Below are 18,910 nucleotides of genomic sequence, written 5' to 3'. Positions count from 1 at the left end.
CGTGTCGTTAATAAGTAGCATAACGGAATCAGGTGTACCGGATCTCGTTTCCAGATACTGTTAAGAGAGGTCGAGTGGCCTGCAACGCGTTCTGGAATCTGTGTTTTTGTCGCCCTTTGTAACGCCTCGGAATCCGAATTTTTGTTGTCCTTCTGGTGTGACTCAACTGGCGGAATTCCAGCGGTCGAACGTCGGATCGCCAGCTGACCCAAGGAGCGTATAACAGCTAGAGGAATTGTTTGTCGTATTACGATTCGAAGTTCCGTGTGACCAGAATTTTTAATCTGTATTTGAGTGCCGGTTGTTCTTTGGTTCCCATAACGCGAATCATCCAACCTTTGAGATACGAAAGCGAATTGATTTTCTTCGGTATTAAATTTATCTGAAATTGTTTCTCAACAATTTATGCAAAACTTGTTCGGGTCTTCCGGCTTTCGGAATAATGAATTTTCCTTCACGAACCCGTCGCATCGACGCGACTCCGACTCGCTCTTTCAACACCCAGGCCTTTTCACTTAAAATTACGAGAGGAAACCGCCCAATTAACGGTAATCTGTAATCCCGGAAAATCTTGCCTCAGTCAACGGAACTGGTTGAATTTAATTTCGAGTATCGTGTAACAGGTTCTGGGCAATTGCCTACGAGCCCTGCTATGCTTTTGCCGAAGTTCCGTTTCATCCATTCCATTTCTTCCGTTGATACTATACAGGAAAATAGCCCGGAGCCTGTATGCGCGGACTAAAAATAATGAATCCTAACACCATCAGGATCCCGTTACGCATTTCGACCGTACCTTGAATAACGATGAAGTTTTCAAACCTCGGATGTTTTCGGCAGAGATTTTATTCGAAGCATTACATATTTTCCCGGTTCGTGACCTGGGAAGCAATCCGCTCCCCGCGTTCTTCTATACAATAACTCTTTTTCAGCTACGAGTAACGCGATTCGAGAGTGGGAGGGGATCGGGTCGGTCCCATAAAGTCCGGGTCTTGTGTACGACTATTTCTAATCTGTAACGCTGTCGTCGCTGCGTAGAATGACGCAGCGAAATCTGAGTAGGTATCGTAGACGCGCGGATCTCGCTGATCGTATATCGCGTGTGAAAAAAGGTGTAATTATTTTATGACTTGAGAAATAAATGTGCAAAAAATTCAGGCTAATATCCCCGTTGGACCAGCTCGTAAACAGAAGTAGAGAAAAAGAGAAAGAGTGAGTAGAAAACGTTACACAAAAAGAAAAAGAAAAATGCGAAAAGCTGTGAGAATTGCATAATTTTTCGTGCTTCACGATCCTCCTTATCGCCTTGCGAGAGTTCGTGTTGCAAAAGCAAGTTAATTAATCGATGCTGCAGAATGAGAGGGAGAGAACGAGACGGAGAAAGGGAGGAGGGGAGAGTTCGTCGGTGTTTTATACGACAATTAAACCGGACGGCAGAGGTACGTGAATTACCTTATCGAGAACACAAACTCAGGAGAGAAAACTCTGTACACGTCGCCCATAAATATGTAGGTGCCCGATTTCAAAGAAATTCCATCGCCCGTATATATTCCAAGCGCGCGGTAATTATTGCCCTCTCTTCCTTCTTCAAAAGCCGCACTCCGCAGCCACGAGTGGGGGTGATTTTTCTTCTTTTTGTCCGTTGACTGTCTCCCTGCTTTCATATGGCATGTACCGTACCGGTATCCACCGCTGGGAAGGAATAACTTGATCAGGTTACAAGAATTGATTCGTTTTCCGTAGAGAGAGAACGTTGAACAAGTTGTTGATCGTTGTCTGCGTCTTCCTAACCCGTCTTGTACATTCGGCCTAAGCCAAGGTGCCCGAGACAAGAATAAGTCGATTGAGATTTCTTTAGGGAATTTTCTACTCAAGTATAAATTTTAGGAAACAGGTCCGAGGGTTGGTGGGGTTGGGAAAATCCACAAACCACAACATTAACGATGCACTCGTTTCCGTTGAAATACGATATGGGAAAGGACTGGAACAGGAAGTATTTCATCCGGGACGAAGAGCATACCTACCTGCGTTATTGACACTGCAGTACCTACGTTCCTCTGAGAAAATACTGATCCCTGGGTGGAATGGTCGAGGTGTCCGAGGCGAATAGACGCCTCGCTGTTTGCACTGGATCTCTCGGCTCGACCCGAGCGAGTTAAGAGTCGGCGTCTGCACCCCGAGCTGGAGCTGGCATTACAGGTATTTGCACCAGAGAAAGGAGCCGCAGGACAGTTTCTGCAGATAATAATTTTTGTCACGCGTCTGAAATCTCCGTAAAGGCAAAGCGTGTGAGTTTTTTTAACGCATGCCTCGTTCCGGAGACGCGGGGGGCACCGATCATCCAATGATCACTTTCTTCGCCGCCGCGGTCGCGGAACTCTCTGTCCCTGTATCCTTATCCTTGCTCTCCCGCTGCAGGGGAGAAGAGGACAACACCGGTCCCACGGGTCCGCAAGAAGATGTAACTCGCCGGGATACTGCAATGGAACCCGGCGACCTGCCGATGCCTACACTCGTGCCTCTTATTCTCCGATTGTGATTCCTCCTCTCGCGGTCCCCGAAGACGACTCTCCTTCTCCGCGACGAGTCGCGGAGATGTCCTCTTATGGTAGCGCTTCGCGTTCAGCGCCTCCGCGATAAAAATAAACAACAACAACGACAACAACAACAACGAAAAAGGAAAAAGAACTAAGATGAAATGTAAAGAAAAAAAAAAAATAAAATAATCGAGTTGCCCTCCGCTCGCTTGCTTTTATGTACGCTGGTAAGAGTGTACGTTATAAAGACAAAACGCAGTTGGTAGCTTACGTCGCTGGAGGATAGAGAGAGGGAGAAATAATAGGTTGCGTAAGGATGCTGCATTTCCTCTCTCGTCTCTCCGCACCGAGACGGGATACGTTTCTCTAGGTGGTTTATCTGCTCGGGCGCATCCTTGTTTGATATTCCCTGGTGTCTCGTAGATTCGGACCCACTCTTCCTACGTACAATCTGGCCTTAGTCATGCACTCTCTAGGTAGAAGTCCAACGTTGACCGACAACGAGATTCCGTCCCTACTGCCAAGGGAGTGGTTTAGTTTAGAGGGTATAAGGGTACCATTCCCTTGGTATCCTGTCTGAATATACCTTTTTAGTCAGAAATTTCAATGCCAGGTTGCGAGTGATACATGATTCCACACTGGCATGGTGTCTTGGTCCTGTATTAACGTACCTGTATATAGTCAATCATAAAAACTGTTCGTACATAAGGTTCTAATAATATCTCAATGGAAATTGAAATTTATTGAACAAATATCTTACATCACTTTTTCCATCCTCTACGTAGGTGTGCAGTGATGTTCATTAATGCCTCCGGATTCAGTTAACTTATTTTCGGTTCGAAGCAAAATACAAGTTCAATTCTATACGAATTTTGTGACAATGGTTCCCATTCTCTTACGTTGCCTGCCCGTGCATCGCCAGTCGTTGTCACGAAATTCGTATAGAATCGAAGTCGCATTTTGTTTCGGACCGAAAACAAGTTAGTCGGAAGGTTAAAGCATTAATGAATATTACTGTACATTGGGAATGTGTCTTTTTTTTTGCATCTGTGTCGTTTCCTCCCACGTTCCTTTCACACGGCGAAGAATGATGGTTAGGTCAGCAGTAATTCATTATGTCTACTGCATCAGCGTGTTGCAGCAGAGTTTATTACCGTAGAGAAGATAATAATTATGGGGACTAATTAAAGCGATGCAGCTTTTATAGCATTCTGTCACTCAGCAACTATCATTCCCAGCGCTTCAGGTGCGGGGAAAAGTATTCGCAAGTTACAGTCACGCATAAAATTGCGGTTATCAAACTAAAATAAATGCTCAATCCCCTTGGGTTATTCACTCCTGCCTGGTCACCGGAAAGCATCCCTTCGAGTACGAAGCGTAGGTGGTGCAGCTATTGTAGCACTGAAGCCAATACGAGAAAGAAGGATCAGGCTGAACTTGCAGGCGAGCATCGAACCGGCGAATTCCCCTGCCCGCAAGTGCATCAAACAGATGAATTTCGGATGAAAGTGCACTGCGGAGATACGGGGGCCGAGAATCCGGGATAGGGACACGAACCCCGAACCCCTTTGCTTGCGTCACGAATCTGTGAGGAGAGCTTGCAGTGTACCAAAGTCTAGATACCCATGCATACGGATACCGACTATATGTGCAAGTGCATTCTCCGTCGCTGCAGCCTCCCTCTCCCTCTCGCTCTCCCTCTCCCCCTCTCTCCACTTCGAGTCTACCTTCGTTCGAAGGTAAGAGCGATCTATTTCAGATCCAGTTTACCTGGAAGCTGCACTCGAGCCTTGTGACCTTGCTTGCTCTCCTTTTACACGATCGCCTCTCGCGCGACATCAATTGTCACTCGTAATCAGAGCGCGAGGAGGAGAAAGAACGAGATTATGTCAGCGGCTGTACCTGCAGCCTGATACTGACTTGTCAGCTGACTCGACGATCTTCACAGAAATCACTCTGGATCGAATACTATAAGCACGCTTCGTCATTCTCGGCTTCTCGGCGATTCGGAGACCTGGAGCAAGTCGGAAAGCGTTGAGGACTGATTGTGTGTAGTCGGGGTACCGTGGCTGGTGGTCAACGTTGAAAACAGCTTTTGCAAGTATTGTTTGGTGACTCACCATCAACAGGGTTCTCTGCACGCGGCACGGCTTGCTTTCCGTCTAACGTAAGCCGCCAGGCTGAAGCTAAAACTAAGAACAATAGAAACAAAAGAACAACGCTTATGAAGGTAGGGTAGGGTCATATACCTACATGCCAAACCCACCTATGTACCCACTGGCATTTACTTGGAGTATGTGGAGCTCCACTATGTAGGTTCAAATAAAACCACGTGTACATATACGCGCGTGTGTGTATAATTACACGTACTTTGTTATACCCTAGGTATACATACTTGAGTATTCAGATATACGGTAGGTATACCTAGTAGGTATGGGAGGTAGACCGTACACCATGCTCTATGGTCAACGTGCGGTCACGTTTCGTGGAGTACACACGTGGAGGCCTGGTTGCAAAGGGCTAATTGCAGCTGGTTGACACAGAGTTGGGTGCATATTCCGGAGTCAGGAAAGCGACATTGCAGTACCGGTATACAAGGACACACCACACGGTGATGGTGAGAAATTTGCGTGAGACGAGAATAACGGATAGAGAAGAGATTATTTCATCCTCTTTCGTTCGTTGGCAAACCTAATATATTTCAATTTTATGGCACGGACCAGTGACAGTACGAGACTCATTGTCAGCAATGAATTTACAGTTTGGTATTGACTATGAGCTCAGATGTGCACCACCATTATATTCATTTAATTAACCGTGGAAGGAATACTCCTTTTGTGAAAATAATCTATTACGCTATAGCCGGTGAATATGGTGGATTTTTCGTAAATTACACGATACAATAACGCGAACATATGCATGCAAAAATGAATGAGTGAAATCTACAACACTGCAGTACTTGTTGTGTATAATGTATTCTTTTCTATGTCTTGTTATATAATATTTTATAATTGGATTAATTCAATCAGGTTTTGCGTGTTTCGAAAGGCTACGTTTCTGTATGATGCGAATTTTCATATGATTTCTTGTTTAGACACCTCAATCATGTCTGGTTTGTCAATTTGAAAAGATATCATTAGGTATAATAGTTTTTTTTTTTTTGTTATGTTTTACCCGAAACCGGTTGTCAACTATTCAACAAGTTCTGCACGGATACTTTTCGACACGTAAAAATCGAAGGTAACAAAAAGTTTTGCGACACGTGTATAGAGTTAGCTTGTTGCTGCCGTAAAATTAACATTATAGGTACATGAAAATAGATAGATAGTTACGGTTATTACGGATTCCGTTACGTAATTCCTGCAGACATAAAATAAAGTTATTGTGCGGAAACAGAAGTCAAACTACTAATCCAGCGAAGATATAATTTTATCAGTCATTACTCTATAACCTTTTGCATCGTTAATTTGCAATTTTAACGGGAATCTGATTGCGCTGACTGTTTGTTCGAGTTGTTTCATGCAGGCATTGCATTAAAATTACATGTATGCGTACGTTAGCTTAAGCCGATGGAAGGAAAATTGTAAGTGAAAAAAATTCTTTGTTTCCTCCAAGATGACACTAATGCGTTACTTTAATATTTCATGCGTAGGTGGAGAACGTGAGCTTGTGCGTCGGGGCGCTTCGCGCACTCGGTGCAGACGTTGGGGCGGTGAATCCCGGTGAGCTTGCCTCCGGGTCCACCCTACGCCCCGTCCTGGCCCTTCTCTTCGCCTTGTCGCGACACAAGCAACGGGCCAAACAACTTCAAGACATGCCTCGGTGAGTCACGCTTTTGTTCACTTCAAGCTGTTTCCCGAACCACCTTCATGACTACTAATTACAACTGTAACAATTACTCGCTCCTGGAATCCCTATGATTTACTTGGAAAACAGTTTCAAAGCCACGCGCTGAGTTTCTTCGGAACTCGCACAAAGCTCAACTTTCCTGTGTTCTCGACTTGGAGGAAAACGGACCAAATGTGTTTATTTTTTATGTCCTCTCAGATTCATCATTTCCAAAATTTTTCAATTTTCAAATCGGTCTAGCTTTTGAGTTCAACTTCTTGCTAAACGAAGAATCCAAATTTGTATTACCTGCCAGTATTGACTTGGTGGAATCTGCAACGATACGTTGGATTGGTAAAAAAAAATTCGTCGTCTCGGGTGACGCACTTTCGTTAATACGATTACCGACGGTGTTTTATCGGCCGGTAAGCTACCGACCCTCAGTGACTTGGCATCTGTCGGTGACGTTGTCGGCCGTTTGCTGCTTCGTTTCATCGGTTGGTAACATCGACGACTTCGAGACGTGCAGAAGAGTAGTTAGAATTTACTCTACGTAGATAAGAATAACGAAATGTCGAATGTCAGTAAAACCGTTCACAGCGGCACAAAGAAATACAAAAAATTGTCACCGATGGACCTTCCACTTGCGGTTTTAACGAGCATTACATATATGGTTTTAACTAATAGAAACTCACATAAAGTGTGTCTACAATGAGCCATCAAAATTCATATTGCAAAATTTCCTATTGCTATAAATGGTATCGATTACGAATTGTTCAGGGCTAGGCTCGTAATGAATTGAGCGAATCTATACATCCCAACGACGCCTGTTAGGAAACGATGATTAGAAAAAATAGACACTGGATAAACAAAAGTTATACGAGTAGCATCGTCCGTAAAACGGAAGATAGTTATAGCTGAACGATTTGTTTGGAGGCTCGATTCGTCCGGAGTAGAACAAATAATTTACATTATTTTCGAATCGCCCCTCTGCAGTCGAACTGACGACGAAACTCAGTTAATTATTATTTCACGTAACGGAGATTCAAGAAGTAATAAAACCGTTCGTAAAAAGAAAACCGTGAGCGTTAAAGTTGGTAGTTCGAATATCCAGGCAAGCGCGGGCAGCAAGAAAGGGGTATACGATTCTTGAGACTCAACGAGGTCTGAGCACTAAAGCATCCCGTCTAGATACCGGGGTAAGACAGCCTAAGTGCACCGAAATGCGGCGGATATCTGGTTACTTGCATCAAGATTCTCAGCAGCACCGTATTCTACTCAGGTCCAGTGTTATCCACATTTGTGTATGCGTATACGTATATTGGTATACTATACATATGTATGTTGTGCACTGTACGTATTACATAGCTGTTCAAGTAGGTAGAATACGAGCGCATATAACACATCAACCCGTTCATTCAAACGAAATATACTCATTTCTACCTGCCTTAGGCTATTACAAGGCAAGTCTGCGGGTTCATTGTACAGTGGAGAACCGTATTTCGCAAAACAATATGCACTGTCAACAATGATCAGAGGAGATAACGACTCTGTTCAAACTTTGCGGGGAAGTTCTGTACCAACGGATGCTTATCTAGTTATTTATATCTGTTAGTAGGTACTCTACAGAGTTACGAGTACATTTGCATAACCGCAACGTTCTTGCTGTAGGAATCGAAACGCTGTAATTAAATTTAGCAGTCGCAAAATAATTACTTTCTCGAAAAGAAACGTCGCTAAGCTGCATGTCCTTCCGTCTTTTTCCATGCGATATCTAATACATTAACGGATGATTTTCTCTGTTATGCTCGAAAACCAAGATGGAGTCTGTCACTTATTCCCGGTAGCATTTTTGTCTTAATTAACAAGAAAGTAGAAGAAAAATTATCCAGAGGCTATGGGTCACGTGTATTCTGCGCCGCGCAGCTCGCAAGGCAGTCTGGCGACTTGGGGCCGAGACTTGAAATATTTTAATTACTCCGGGCGCAGTTAATTCTTAATAGCAACTGCCAGGGTGACGGTTAAGAGAGAAGTGTTCTGTGCTGGTGCCTCGTTCCCGCAGTGCAAAACAGGATCGTTGAGGAGGAGCACTTGCTCTCGGGGTTCTGGAGTTCTCAGTTGGAAATGTGTGTCTGTAATTGTGCGGTTCTCCCCCTTAGGAAATGAAGCTGTAATCTTGTTTGGCAGTTGAAGAATGAGTCTTGCAGAATTTTTAATCAGGCCACAATACTTGTTTCTAGTGCTTTTTACTCCTTGTACTGTTTTACCTGACTTTCTACTTCCTATTTTATTGTTAATACACTGTTTCCTAGTTCTGTTTTGCCAATGTATTAAACGTTCGCACTTATTCGTACTCGGTATGCAACATTAATCTACGATGATCATTTCAAAGGATCGAGTTACAATGTGGGTCGGCTAAAAGAAGATAAATCGTTGCTCCCGATTGTGATCACAGTTCTCGTATACAGCACGATAATCGTTTCACCGCGTGTACTCATTTATTAATGTAATTGTGCGGGATTGCCTTCGGAAACGAAGTTGTAATCTCGTTTGGCATGTTGAATAATGACCGTTACACAATTTCTTATCATATATCACGCACAATGTTCATTATTCTTTTTCTCCAACGTCGAGCGCGTTATAAGAGTCTCTTGTATCGCGTGCATATTTTTTCAAGGGACAATCGGTTTGCTCAGGTGCCTTGGACAATCGATTCGGCAACTCGATTTTAGATTTAAAAAATTGTCCTATTTTTCGAAACTCACATTCAACAAATTCGCTCCGCCAAACGGACTTAAAGATGATATTGTCGAGAAGTAGTTAGTCGTTATTGGAAAATCAGCGGAAATGTCAGATAACTCAACACTCCCACGAACGTGAGAAACTCCGGCTTCTTCACGGAGGTGATTAAAATCCCATCCCAATGTGGATGCCGGCTCGTGTACTCATTTTAATACCCTGGACACCGAGAGCATATTAATACCGAGAACCCTTTGTGAAGCCTTCGGAGGTCTCTTACCATTTCAACAATGTACCATTATGCCACGCGCGGCTGTGCCGAGGCCATGCTGCGTGCAATGTACCTCATACCTGCGGTCGTAGGAGCCACCACCCATTACAATACGTTCGTCGGCGATGCTTTCAATGCGAGCCGATGTACATACGAGGAGGATACGAGGAGGATACGAGGAGTCACATAACACCCAGCAAACACAATCATCAGACGTGGATGGCTGCGCGAATACGCTCCGACACCTGGAACACATACACCGCGGGGCTTCAGGTACGAAGAGATGACGATAGGCAGTTTGAACGTGGCTGCTGGATCCATCGGCAACTGTACATAGCGGAGGAGGCGGCGAGTCGTGGGGCGCGCAACAATGCATCGTGAGCGTTAAAGTAAAAATCTTTGGAGAACCGGGTAGGGGTGCGATTCGAGCCACTCGGTTTCATCCTCGTTACCCATTCGTCCGCCCCAGGGGAAAGCGGCGACGCGATTGGCCATGCGCTCGACGAAGGGTCGGAGGGGAGGCTGCGGAGACGAGAGAGAGAGAAAGGCCATGTGGCTATGGGAATCGGCTCCTGCCTTCAGTTTCAAACAGACCATCAACGATGCCTACGCCATGGCCACGCCATGGGCTCCGTTGAACCTACGCTCGGCGTTTGACAGGCGCATGTGAGCGGTGCGGTTTTCGAGTCAACGATACTGTTGCACCGGGACTTTTTATTTTTGAATATTTTATGTGGTTCTTTGTGATGTTTGGTTCGGATTGAATTGGCCGCGAAAGTTTTTCTCTTTTTTTTTTAGTTTTTCTTTTCTAATTTTGCTTGCGTTATGTTTATACGAATGCGACGATAATTGATCGTACAAACTGCAACGGATTTCGATGTTTTATTTATCGATGACGATGCGTTATCGACGCGTCGACGAAGGATCTTACTTTGGACACGTTGTATTCGTACGGGGGTGAATTTATTCCAACCTCCAGACAGATTGTGCTTGACACATGCTGTCAAATTTAGTAAGCATAAAAAGGTTTCGTCCTCGGTTTTAGGCCACGGTAAATCGCCGTGCCGGTCGGAATATGATTTACGATTTTTACTGCTCTCACCGGTCGTCGGGTGAAGCATAAAAATTCACAAGCGAAATTGAAATGTAGCGAGGGGATGCGGAAGTTTTGTACCAGTTGCTTTAGTTTCGTTAGTTTTCAAATTCTCGAAGATGCGTGATCCGGTATTTGTCCGCGAAAATCGTTTACCGTACTACGATGGTGATCGTAACATATCCGAATACAGCTGTGCGAGTTAGGCTGTAACAAATACCGATTTCTGGTGATATATAAATTTATACATAAATATTATGAAACACACATAATCATTAGTATTAGCTGTCAAAGAATTATTTAAATTACGTGTATAATAAAATTACTACTCTCGGGATTTTAAAGAAAGTGATAAGAACCGAGTCCACGTCTTCCTTATCAGTGATAAATAAATTAACCTAACGTAAATATGGGAAATAGCAACAGCAACAGTAGCAGCAGCAGAAAAGCGCGCAGTTTGCCGAACTCACCTGAGGCTCACAGGTATTTTCCCCACTGTCACTACATATACGTATAATATGTAAAATACTACTACCGCCTGTGGGACTTCGAACACATCCGCTCAACCATAAATTCTCGGCGTTACTTGCGCTTCGATCTGTTATTTCTGCATTTGCAGACCTATCTCAACAGCCGGTGCAGATAATATCGCGATCGTAGCGCAGCAACAAAGGCGGGCTTTACAAATTATTACACGAGCTACTAGGTAGCGTGCATATCGAAACTCGGCAGTGATCGTTCGCTCGGATATTCGCTGGGCGATTCTCATTTGTTTCACGAGCCGTCGCGCAGGGTACTCGCGATCTATATTAAGATTGAAAAAATTGAAAACCAGATCCGAGAGTCGAGCCCTCTGCAGAGACCGGTTAGCACGTGGTGTCTTTTAACACCTTTTGCCTTCTATGATTTTAAAATAAACCGGTGGGACACGCAAGCCCGTTTCTTCGAACCGATTTCAAACCTCGACGTTGTTGCTGTCGCGACGAATCGACTCGCCCGCACACATATTTCCACCGATCGGAAATCTGCACGGCACGCGAATCGGGCAGGATTAAACGATATCGATAACCTACGGAGGATAATCGACGCGAATTGGTGCTGCAATGGTTTCGCCGAAAATTAAGCTTACGTCCGATTCTTCGACTTCCACATTTACCGAGCAACGTTCGAATGATCAGAAATGCTAAATATCGACGGTCACCAGCCGAGAAGCGTAGGCGGACCGGCCCTCCTTCGAACACGAATGCATTACACAGGTACACTACGTTATGCGCCTTGAGGAGACGTTGGAAATATAAAAGGGGGTTCCCCCTGTTCCTGCAGCGACGCTGCGTCGGGCCACGTATTATACTACCGGCAGGTAAGAATGTTGCAGGGATGAGCAAAACGTGAAATAAGGAATGAAAGAAGGGAAGGAAACGAAACGAAACGAAACGAAACGAAATGAAATAAAGCGTATAGAAGATGTGAACGCGTTACAAGTCTGGTCATGCAAGGGACGTTTGTTCTTTCGTATCGTCTTTATAACCCAGTGCTTACACAATAGGTTGCACTAACGAGATGCAGTGCGTATTCTCTTTGTCCCAGTCGCCTCGTCGAGTTGTCTGGATTGCACGAAAAAACGAGAAACACTCGACGAATTTCGAATCAGAGGAGAAGAATCATTTTTCACGACGAAATGTTAATTGGCATGCAAATCGGCGAAACACGTGAAGAATTCATTGCAATCGAAGACGCGACGGGGACTCGTTGAAAGCACGTGGAGCTGACCGATGCACTTTCTCCAATTCTTCATTCTTCTCTGTATCCCTTTGGTTCTCGGACGTGCGACTGCGGTTTGTCGATAATAATAAATCCTTTCTTCTCCCGGTTCTCTCCATCGACGTTCCTCCTCTACGCCGGTGCTGCGCAACGAGTTAGTATAGCTCGTATATGTCTACAGTGCGTATATATTTATTATTACGCGGTATACGGTTTTTATCACGTTCAAATATCTTTATTTAGCAAACGAGTTCAAAGACATCGCAAGTGACTCAATGTTTTGGATTTGAATGACCACAGAAATAGATTTCTCGACTTCTGTGCCTTCGTATGCGTATATGTATTCCTATATACATATAAATACTGGGTATATAGCCAAGGCTTTTGTACATACGTGATACGTATGCACCTAACGGTGTATCGTGCGTATAGCAGTACATATAATATATAACACCGTACGTGCGTAATTTCACAGTAATTGTATCGTCGACTAGTCAGAGTGGTTCATTACAAGTCCCGTTTCTCGCCTGCTGCGTAATCGATCATATCAATAGTTTCATGTCCCAATTTTTAATTTGTTTTTTCATATTTTTTAAATTTACCGAAACTAATTAATTTATTTCTTTCTACGGAGATTGAACCTGCAGTTTTTATAGCAATTTAAACGTATGTACAGCTGAGGATTATTACTAAAACCAGTGCAGGCTACACTCGTTCAAATTTCGATTGGATTTTAGTCATAGATTCAGAGTTTGCCGCAGGCGACTTGTAGTTGATGCAATAATTCGCCGCTCTGCAGATTGGAGAATCTCATTCTGTAGAGGCCAATTGGATCTGATCGTTTTTCACACTAGGGATAAGATCATAAACCAGCTTTCTGTGTCAGCTGTTTTACCTCGTGTTAATATCAAACATAACACAAGTACTGTATTCGTTATCTTATTTCGTGGAAGTTGGAATGTGGAAACAATCGGGAGAAAAGATTAATTGGCATGAACCGCAATACGCTTCATCGAATTCATTATTTCATCCGTTTCGATTAAAGATTCGAGCTTTTGTATTTGAATTTAGCCCACACGCTTAATGACCGTTGTGGAAATACGACTGACAATGAATGACAAACTGCTGCCTGATATTCACTAATTTTTCAACACCGGTTGACACAAGCAATTAGTCACTTATTGTATCCGGTATAATTTTGATACCGATTCCCGACAAAGAGGCAACGCCCTCGGCTTCTCTTTCTTCTCCCTGGGTCTTGCAGCCGGATTTTAATTACGTTTCGACGAAAGAAATCCATTCCGGAGGAAGTGCTATTAATATTATTTAAACGCGCGAGCGTTCATAACTCATTCTCTTAGCGTGGGGAGGGCTTCGAACCCCGCAACTGAGAGGGTGACAAAATCGAAATCTACCACTCGCCGGCGAATCCGTGTACTTACGTATCCCTCACAGGCCTGTAGAAACCGACAACACACTGAAATTCAGGAACGCGAACTCCTCTTGCCACCCCGTTGTCAATTCGTTTCTCCCTTCTCGATATTCGTCTACGGCAGCTGCTTTGTGTCCGCCTATTCCGCTTCGTTCGTCTCGAGATTTCGGTTTTGCTCCGGGGCTTTTCGTCTGTTTACAATCCCTTCATGCGGCCTCACGCCTGACACATGTTACAAGCTATTTGGGGGATGCATGGCTGTTCGGTCGCAGCAGCATCTCACGTGCTAGGAAGTATTTGTCGAAGTGATTGGTACTGGTTGATCTTCGACAAATGCGGAACGCACAGATTATGCATTGTCTCGTGATATTAAAACGCGACTCAACCTGCGTGTTAGCTCATTTATAAAATTCTTTTGACCGTCTTCGTTTACTCAAACTCACCCTAATCCGTTCCATTCATTTGAACAATATTATCTATTTTATAGACCATTTATCCTTATTACCCGCACGTTGCGTTACGTTACGTTCCAAGTTCGTACAGCCGTGTTACGTTTGCAGTTATAATTGAACCAACCCGGTAAATCATTACGGTTTAGCCAGGTGTACCGGTAGGGATCTGTTCGAAGTGCATGCCGGGCCTAACGTCGTCGAGGCGGGTGGGTGTGGATTCTCTGGATTCGGAATATGCGACGTGGCGTGTACATATCGCGGCTGAACATTGCATAGTTACGCCCAGCTATAGTTGTACCTTTAACTCGCCCAGTATGTGCTCCGTGCACGTAGACGGATAGGTTCGCGTCCGTAATTCATTCCGGCAATTAGGGGTAATTGCGTGTCATACCCTCAGGCCAGCGCTCAAACCGTCTGTCCGTCTGCCTAACCAAGGAACGCCGTAAAGTGCGCTGAGCTGCACTCTCGGAGTGCAGGGTATATATTTAGAAGGGGTAGAGAGCCACCTTTCCTTCCGCAGCAAGAATACAGAGAGTGAGACTACGGCATTCTCGGATAATGCACCATACAGGCTCAGTTTCGTGTCCGTTCGTTACTGATAGGTAGGTACTCGGGAGATCGATCATCCGCCTGAATATACTATGCACCTCGCGTAGTTATACTTATCTATAATAAGCTTTTGACGCTGGGTAAATCACGAGAAACCAACACCAGCTATCCCTCGCAGGAGTTGATTCTTATTTTGAACGAAACATTGAGAGTAAAATTTATCGTAAATGGCCAGAGGTGCTCACGAGCCCGTGAAACGAGGATTGTATGTAGTTTTAACGTAGCTTCGCTTACGATCGCATCGCGTTACAGGTGTTGAACATTTTACACATGACGAACCATCGCGAGAGCGAGTAAACAATAAATTCAGTCACTCGGATCGTTCAACTTCGAATGCTGTGCTGGTCTGGTCCAACGTTTAGAATTAATCTTGCGTTATTATATTATACCTTGACTGTTCTACGGCGAATTTCACATCCGACGCAAAATATTACACAGTGTCGAAATGAAATCACAGCTATTTTGGAGCTTGGGTTTAATTTAATCGCTTGACATTAGGTGTGCCATTGGGATCTAATATGCCCGTGTGCGTGGGAATGCTCAAAAGCAGCGATGAGGCATGACATTTTACACGCTGTAGTTTGTTTCCACGTTGCTGATCTAGCCTGTCGTTTCCAAAACGCGTCATACATATTTCATTCGCTTTTTAATAACAGGCATTTTTCACAAATGTATATCGCTATACATGCTATATATTGTATATACAACAGAAGTCACAAATTTACGCTGTCAAATTTGTCTTCTTTTTCTGCAAGGGAAATAAATTGTCGACTTGGTTGGGGGGAAGACCCATGACATCCTGTATAATAATTACTTGGAGATAGCAATGACAAGTGTGCCATTTTCATTTTCAAACAATGTTCATTACCAGGTGATCAGGAATGATTAACGCTCGGCTTGCTGAACTAGAAAAAGAGGAATTCGAATTAGAAACATGTCATGCCGATAGTCGTGTTAAAGTGAATGCGTTACTACTTGTAAAATTGAAGCTTCTGAATGTTGAAAAATCGTTATTTCAAGGATTATTCTGCAAGGTATATTAATTCACGTAATTCGCGAAGAACGAACTTTAACGCCGTACAAGCATTATGAAGCATTGAAATTTCCTGCCGTTCTGCTTGCACTTACAAAAAAATGTCGGGGCGTCTGTGCGGCGTGAACGGAGCCGAAAGATTTGCCACGCTCTCAGCGAAGGCTCGTGTACGGCTCTAACACATATCGAAGCATTTGTGTATACTTGCATACGCCGCGTATGAACATACATTGAGGTATGGTGCCGGTTGGGCAGGTAAGGTATAAGCCGAGCTAGTCAGGCGAGCTCGACGAGCTGGTTCAGAATTAAAAGCAACAAAAAACGCTGCAGCGCCGTGCCGCCGCCGTGGACATATTTACGATATCAGATGCGCGTTTGCTCGCCCCCGCCTTTTTGGGGGGGCACACCTCCGGAATTCCTAAAGTTCAGCTTTGTTTCCGTCCTTCCACGGCTCTTCGTTGAGTCGAGGCACCTTCTTCCCCCGTCTCGTTTCGAGCGTCCAATGCATGTCCCTTCAGCCGGAGAATAGTGCAGGTTGATTTTAAGATTCGTACATTATAATATACTCATCACGTAATTTCGTCGAAGTATTGTGCAAGTATAATTATGATATTTTGAAAGTAGTCTGCCAATTTTTTTCACGTCGCAGTGACGCGCGGATATATTATATGGTGTAGTACAACGATTTCGCGATATCAACGATCTGCAATTTTCGCAACGAGCTTGCGACGGAAAGCTTTGTCAGCAGGATAAAACGATCCTTTCAACTTTTACGTCCTTCGCGCTTCTTCCAGTTCGTTGCTCGAACAGGGAAACCGACACCTGCGACGTAACTTCCGGCCACAATCTGCGGCTCGCCGCTGTTTCCCAGCATCCCCCTTGCCGGATCAATCGAATTATCAAGTGACAAGGGCAGAAATACACTCCCGCATTCATTATCTCTCTGTGGAGTCCCGGTTTACGATGCCGTTGTCGAAACTCCCCGCACCTCGAGTAACTGCCATGCCCTTCCGAAGCGTACAATACTCCGTAAAATTGGTGTATTTTTTCACCCTGTCCCTCCGCGGATTATGCGTATGTCCGCTGAGGCGCATGTTCCTGGGTATTTATTACACACGGAGGCCACTGTCATCCAATTGCAGAACCGCGTCACAACCCAACGGAGTTTGCGAATGCGTGCAGCACATGTGAGATCGCGAGGGGCCCGGCTAATTACCAGCCTCCCCCCCTTTCCTCGTCTCCACACTCCATACGGATGAACGGACCGATGGACGAATGGCTCTGCCTTGGAACTTCCCCCGCCTAGCCGCACACACGCGGAATTCTCACTGCATCTGGATCCCGGGTGGAATTGTCGTTTGTACTTTTCTACACACCTATATAACGCTCCTCCGCTTGGACATGGGCACGGACGCGGACTCCGCCTGTACACCACATTTGTACGAAAGCACCGGACCGTGTTCCCTGCTGCTGATGAAAACACGTCATCTGCACACGCCGGTTATTTCCGACCGAGGAATATCAGACCGCCAGGGTGGGCACCCTGAGTGAGGTCGTGTTGGACACGTATGGCTTTCTTTGTTTCGGCATACGTAATCGATCCTACAATGGACCTAATGAGCAAAAAATATAGCATTTCGTATTCGGAGCGGAGGTCATTCTAATTGGAGATTCGGAAAATTCCAGGTTTCGCGGGAAATCGTACTGTAAAAATTGTACGCTGTGTTGAAAAATTCACTGCCAATTTCAGTACACACGACGCGGATCGGTGGATTAATGAACTGTATGAATTTGCCGTTACGAGAATGGATCGGATACCGCGAAACGTAGTTTCACAGTTGAACGTCAATTGAACTTTGAAACTCCGTCCAGACAAAGATCAACACCAAGGATGCAGCTTGGACTAGCCTCTAAAGACTTTTCGGTGCATACGATCCAGGCTTTCTGCGGGAGTTGCTCTTTAAAAACCGGTCGAGAAGTGACGAGGAGGTGTTCTACCGGGCGGGCTGATGGCTGAAAAGCAAAGTGACTGAAAGTGTCACTTCTGGTAATATACCGTCACGTATATCGTGCTTATAGCTGAAAGTATGTAAATATTTGTATTATATGCACGTACTGAATGGAGCAGCCACTTGACACGAGCTGCCCACGAAATGGTGGGTGGTTAGACACCCTCGGCTGAGTCTGTACCCGGTCTGGCTGAATAACGAGCGTCAACTTGAATTAGGACCTTTTCGAGGTGTTAGCTACGCTCATCCCGACCGAACTCCGAGTATCCGGTTTCGCTGTGAATTATTACCGATGTATTTGTTAGCCATAACTTGCCGAAGGCGGACCAACAACCTTATAAATGAAGATTTTAACGAGTTTGAGATGATATTGTTGTAAGCCGTCCAATTCGCGGGTCTAATTTCGACGCGTGCAGGCGCGAGACTCTTTTGGATTTACGAGCCCAAAACGCTGAGAGACTAACTATAATTTACACCTGTGCTTACGATCGTAAGTTTTGAACAACGATCGGGGTGCTGGAAGAGGAAGGGGAGCCAGTCTGCAGCCTATCCGTTGCCAAGGCATTGAATCACTGCAATGCCGGGCCGTACAAACTGCTCGGCACAAACTTGACTTCGAGTTGTATTTCTTCCAAGCATATAACTCAGAGTCACGCAGCCTCCAAGTCGAACTTTGATGTCTACTGCATTTCGTCTCTCCCTCTCCCTATACCTATCCCTCATCCACCGAACTCTACGTCCCTCCGATTTCACGTGCTGCCCGCTTTTTGTTCCCCGCTGCACCGGCAGTGCAGACTCCAATTCCAAGATTTAATAAGTCCCTGGCGTGATGGAAATCTCGCGCAATCCATAGGCAACGCAATGTTCCTCCTGTGTCGCCGCTCCAGAAGCCAATTTCGCGCTAAAGCCGTTTCGCCGCCTTGAAAATTCTATTAAACTTAGTCGCCGGCTCCTCCCACGATTCGGCCGGGGGTTCTCTCTCCTTTGAGAATCGTCCGCCCGCGATACCGTCTCAGACTAAATATTTACCCTCTCGTGTATAACTTAACCAGGTTTAAGTTACGGCACCGGGAGACCGGGTTTATGGACCTTGATACACCGTGTGTGCTACCATTTGCCGTGCGGTGTTCACCTCGTCACGATCGATTT

General features: G+C 44.9%; 1 protein-coding gene across 4 annotated transcripts in view; it reads left to right on the top strand.

Moving 5' to 3' along the window:
• The window catches only part of LOC107224084 (protein sickie), a 173,230-nt gene that overhangs the window by 77,288 nt on the left and 77,032 nt on the right, over positions 1-18,910 (top strand). For 3 of the 4 annotated variants that reach the window (XM_046734013.1, XM_015664009.2, XM_046734015.1), the window contains one exon: positions 6,187-6,356. In XM_046734013.1, the coding sequence (XP_046589969.1) occupies positions 6,187-6,356 (170 nt within the window). Of the gene's footprint in view, positions 1-6,186; positions 6,357-10,821; positions 10,949-18,910 lie in introns of those variants that run through there. The other variant, XM_046734014.1, reaches the window with a different exon arrangement.

Source organism: Neodiprion lecontei, chromosome 3, assembly GCF_021901455.1.
Source record: "Neodiprion lecontei isolate iyNeoLeco1 chromosome 3, iyNeoLeco1.1, whole genome shotgun sequence".
Taxonomy (NCBI): domain Eukaryota; kingdom Metazoa; phylum Arthropoda; class Insecta; order Hymenoptera; family Diprionidae; genus Neodiprion; species Neodiprion lecontei.
The sequence above is the reverse complement of the archived record's forward strand: the minus strand, read 5'-3'. Positions and strand labels throughout refer to the sequence as shown.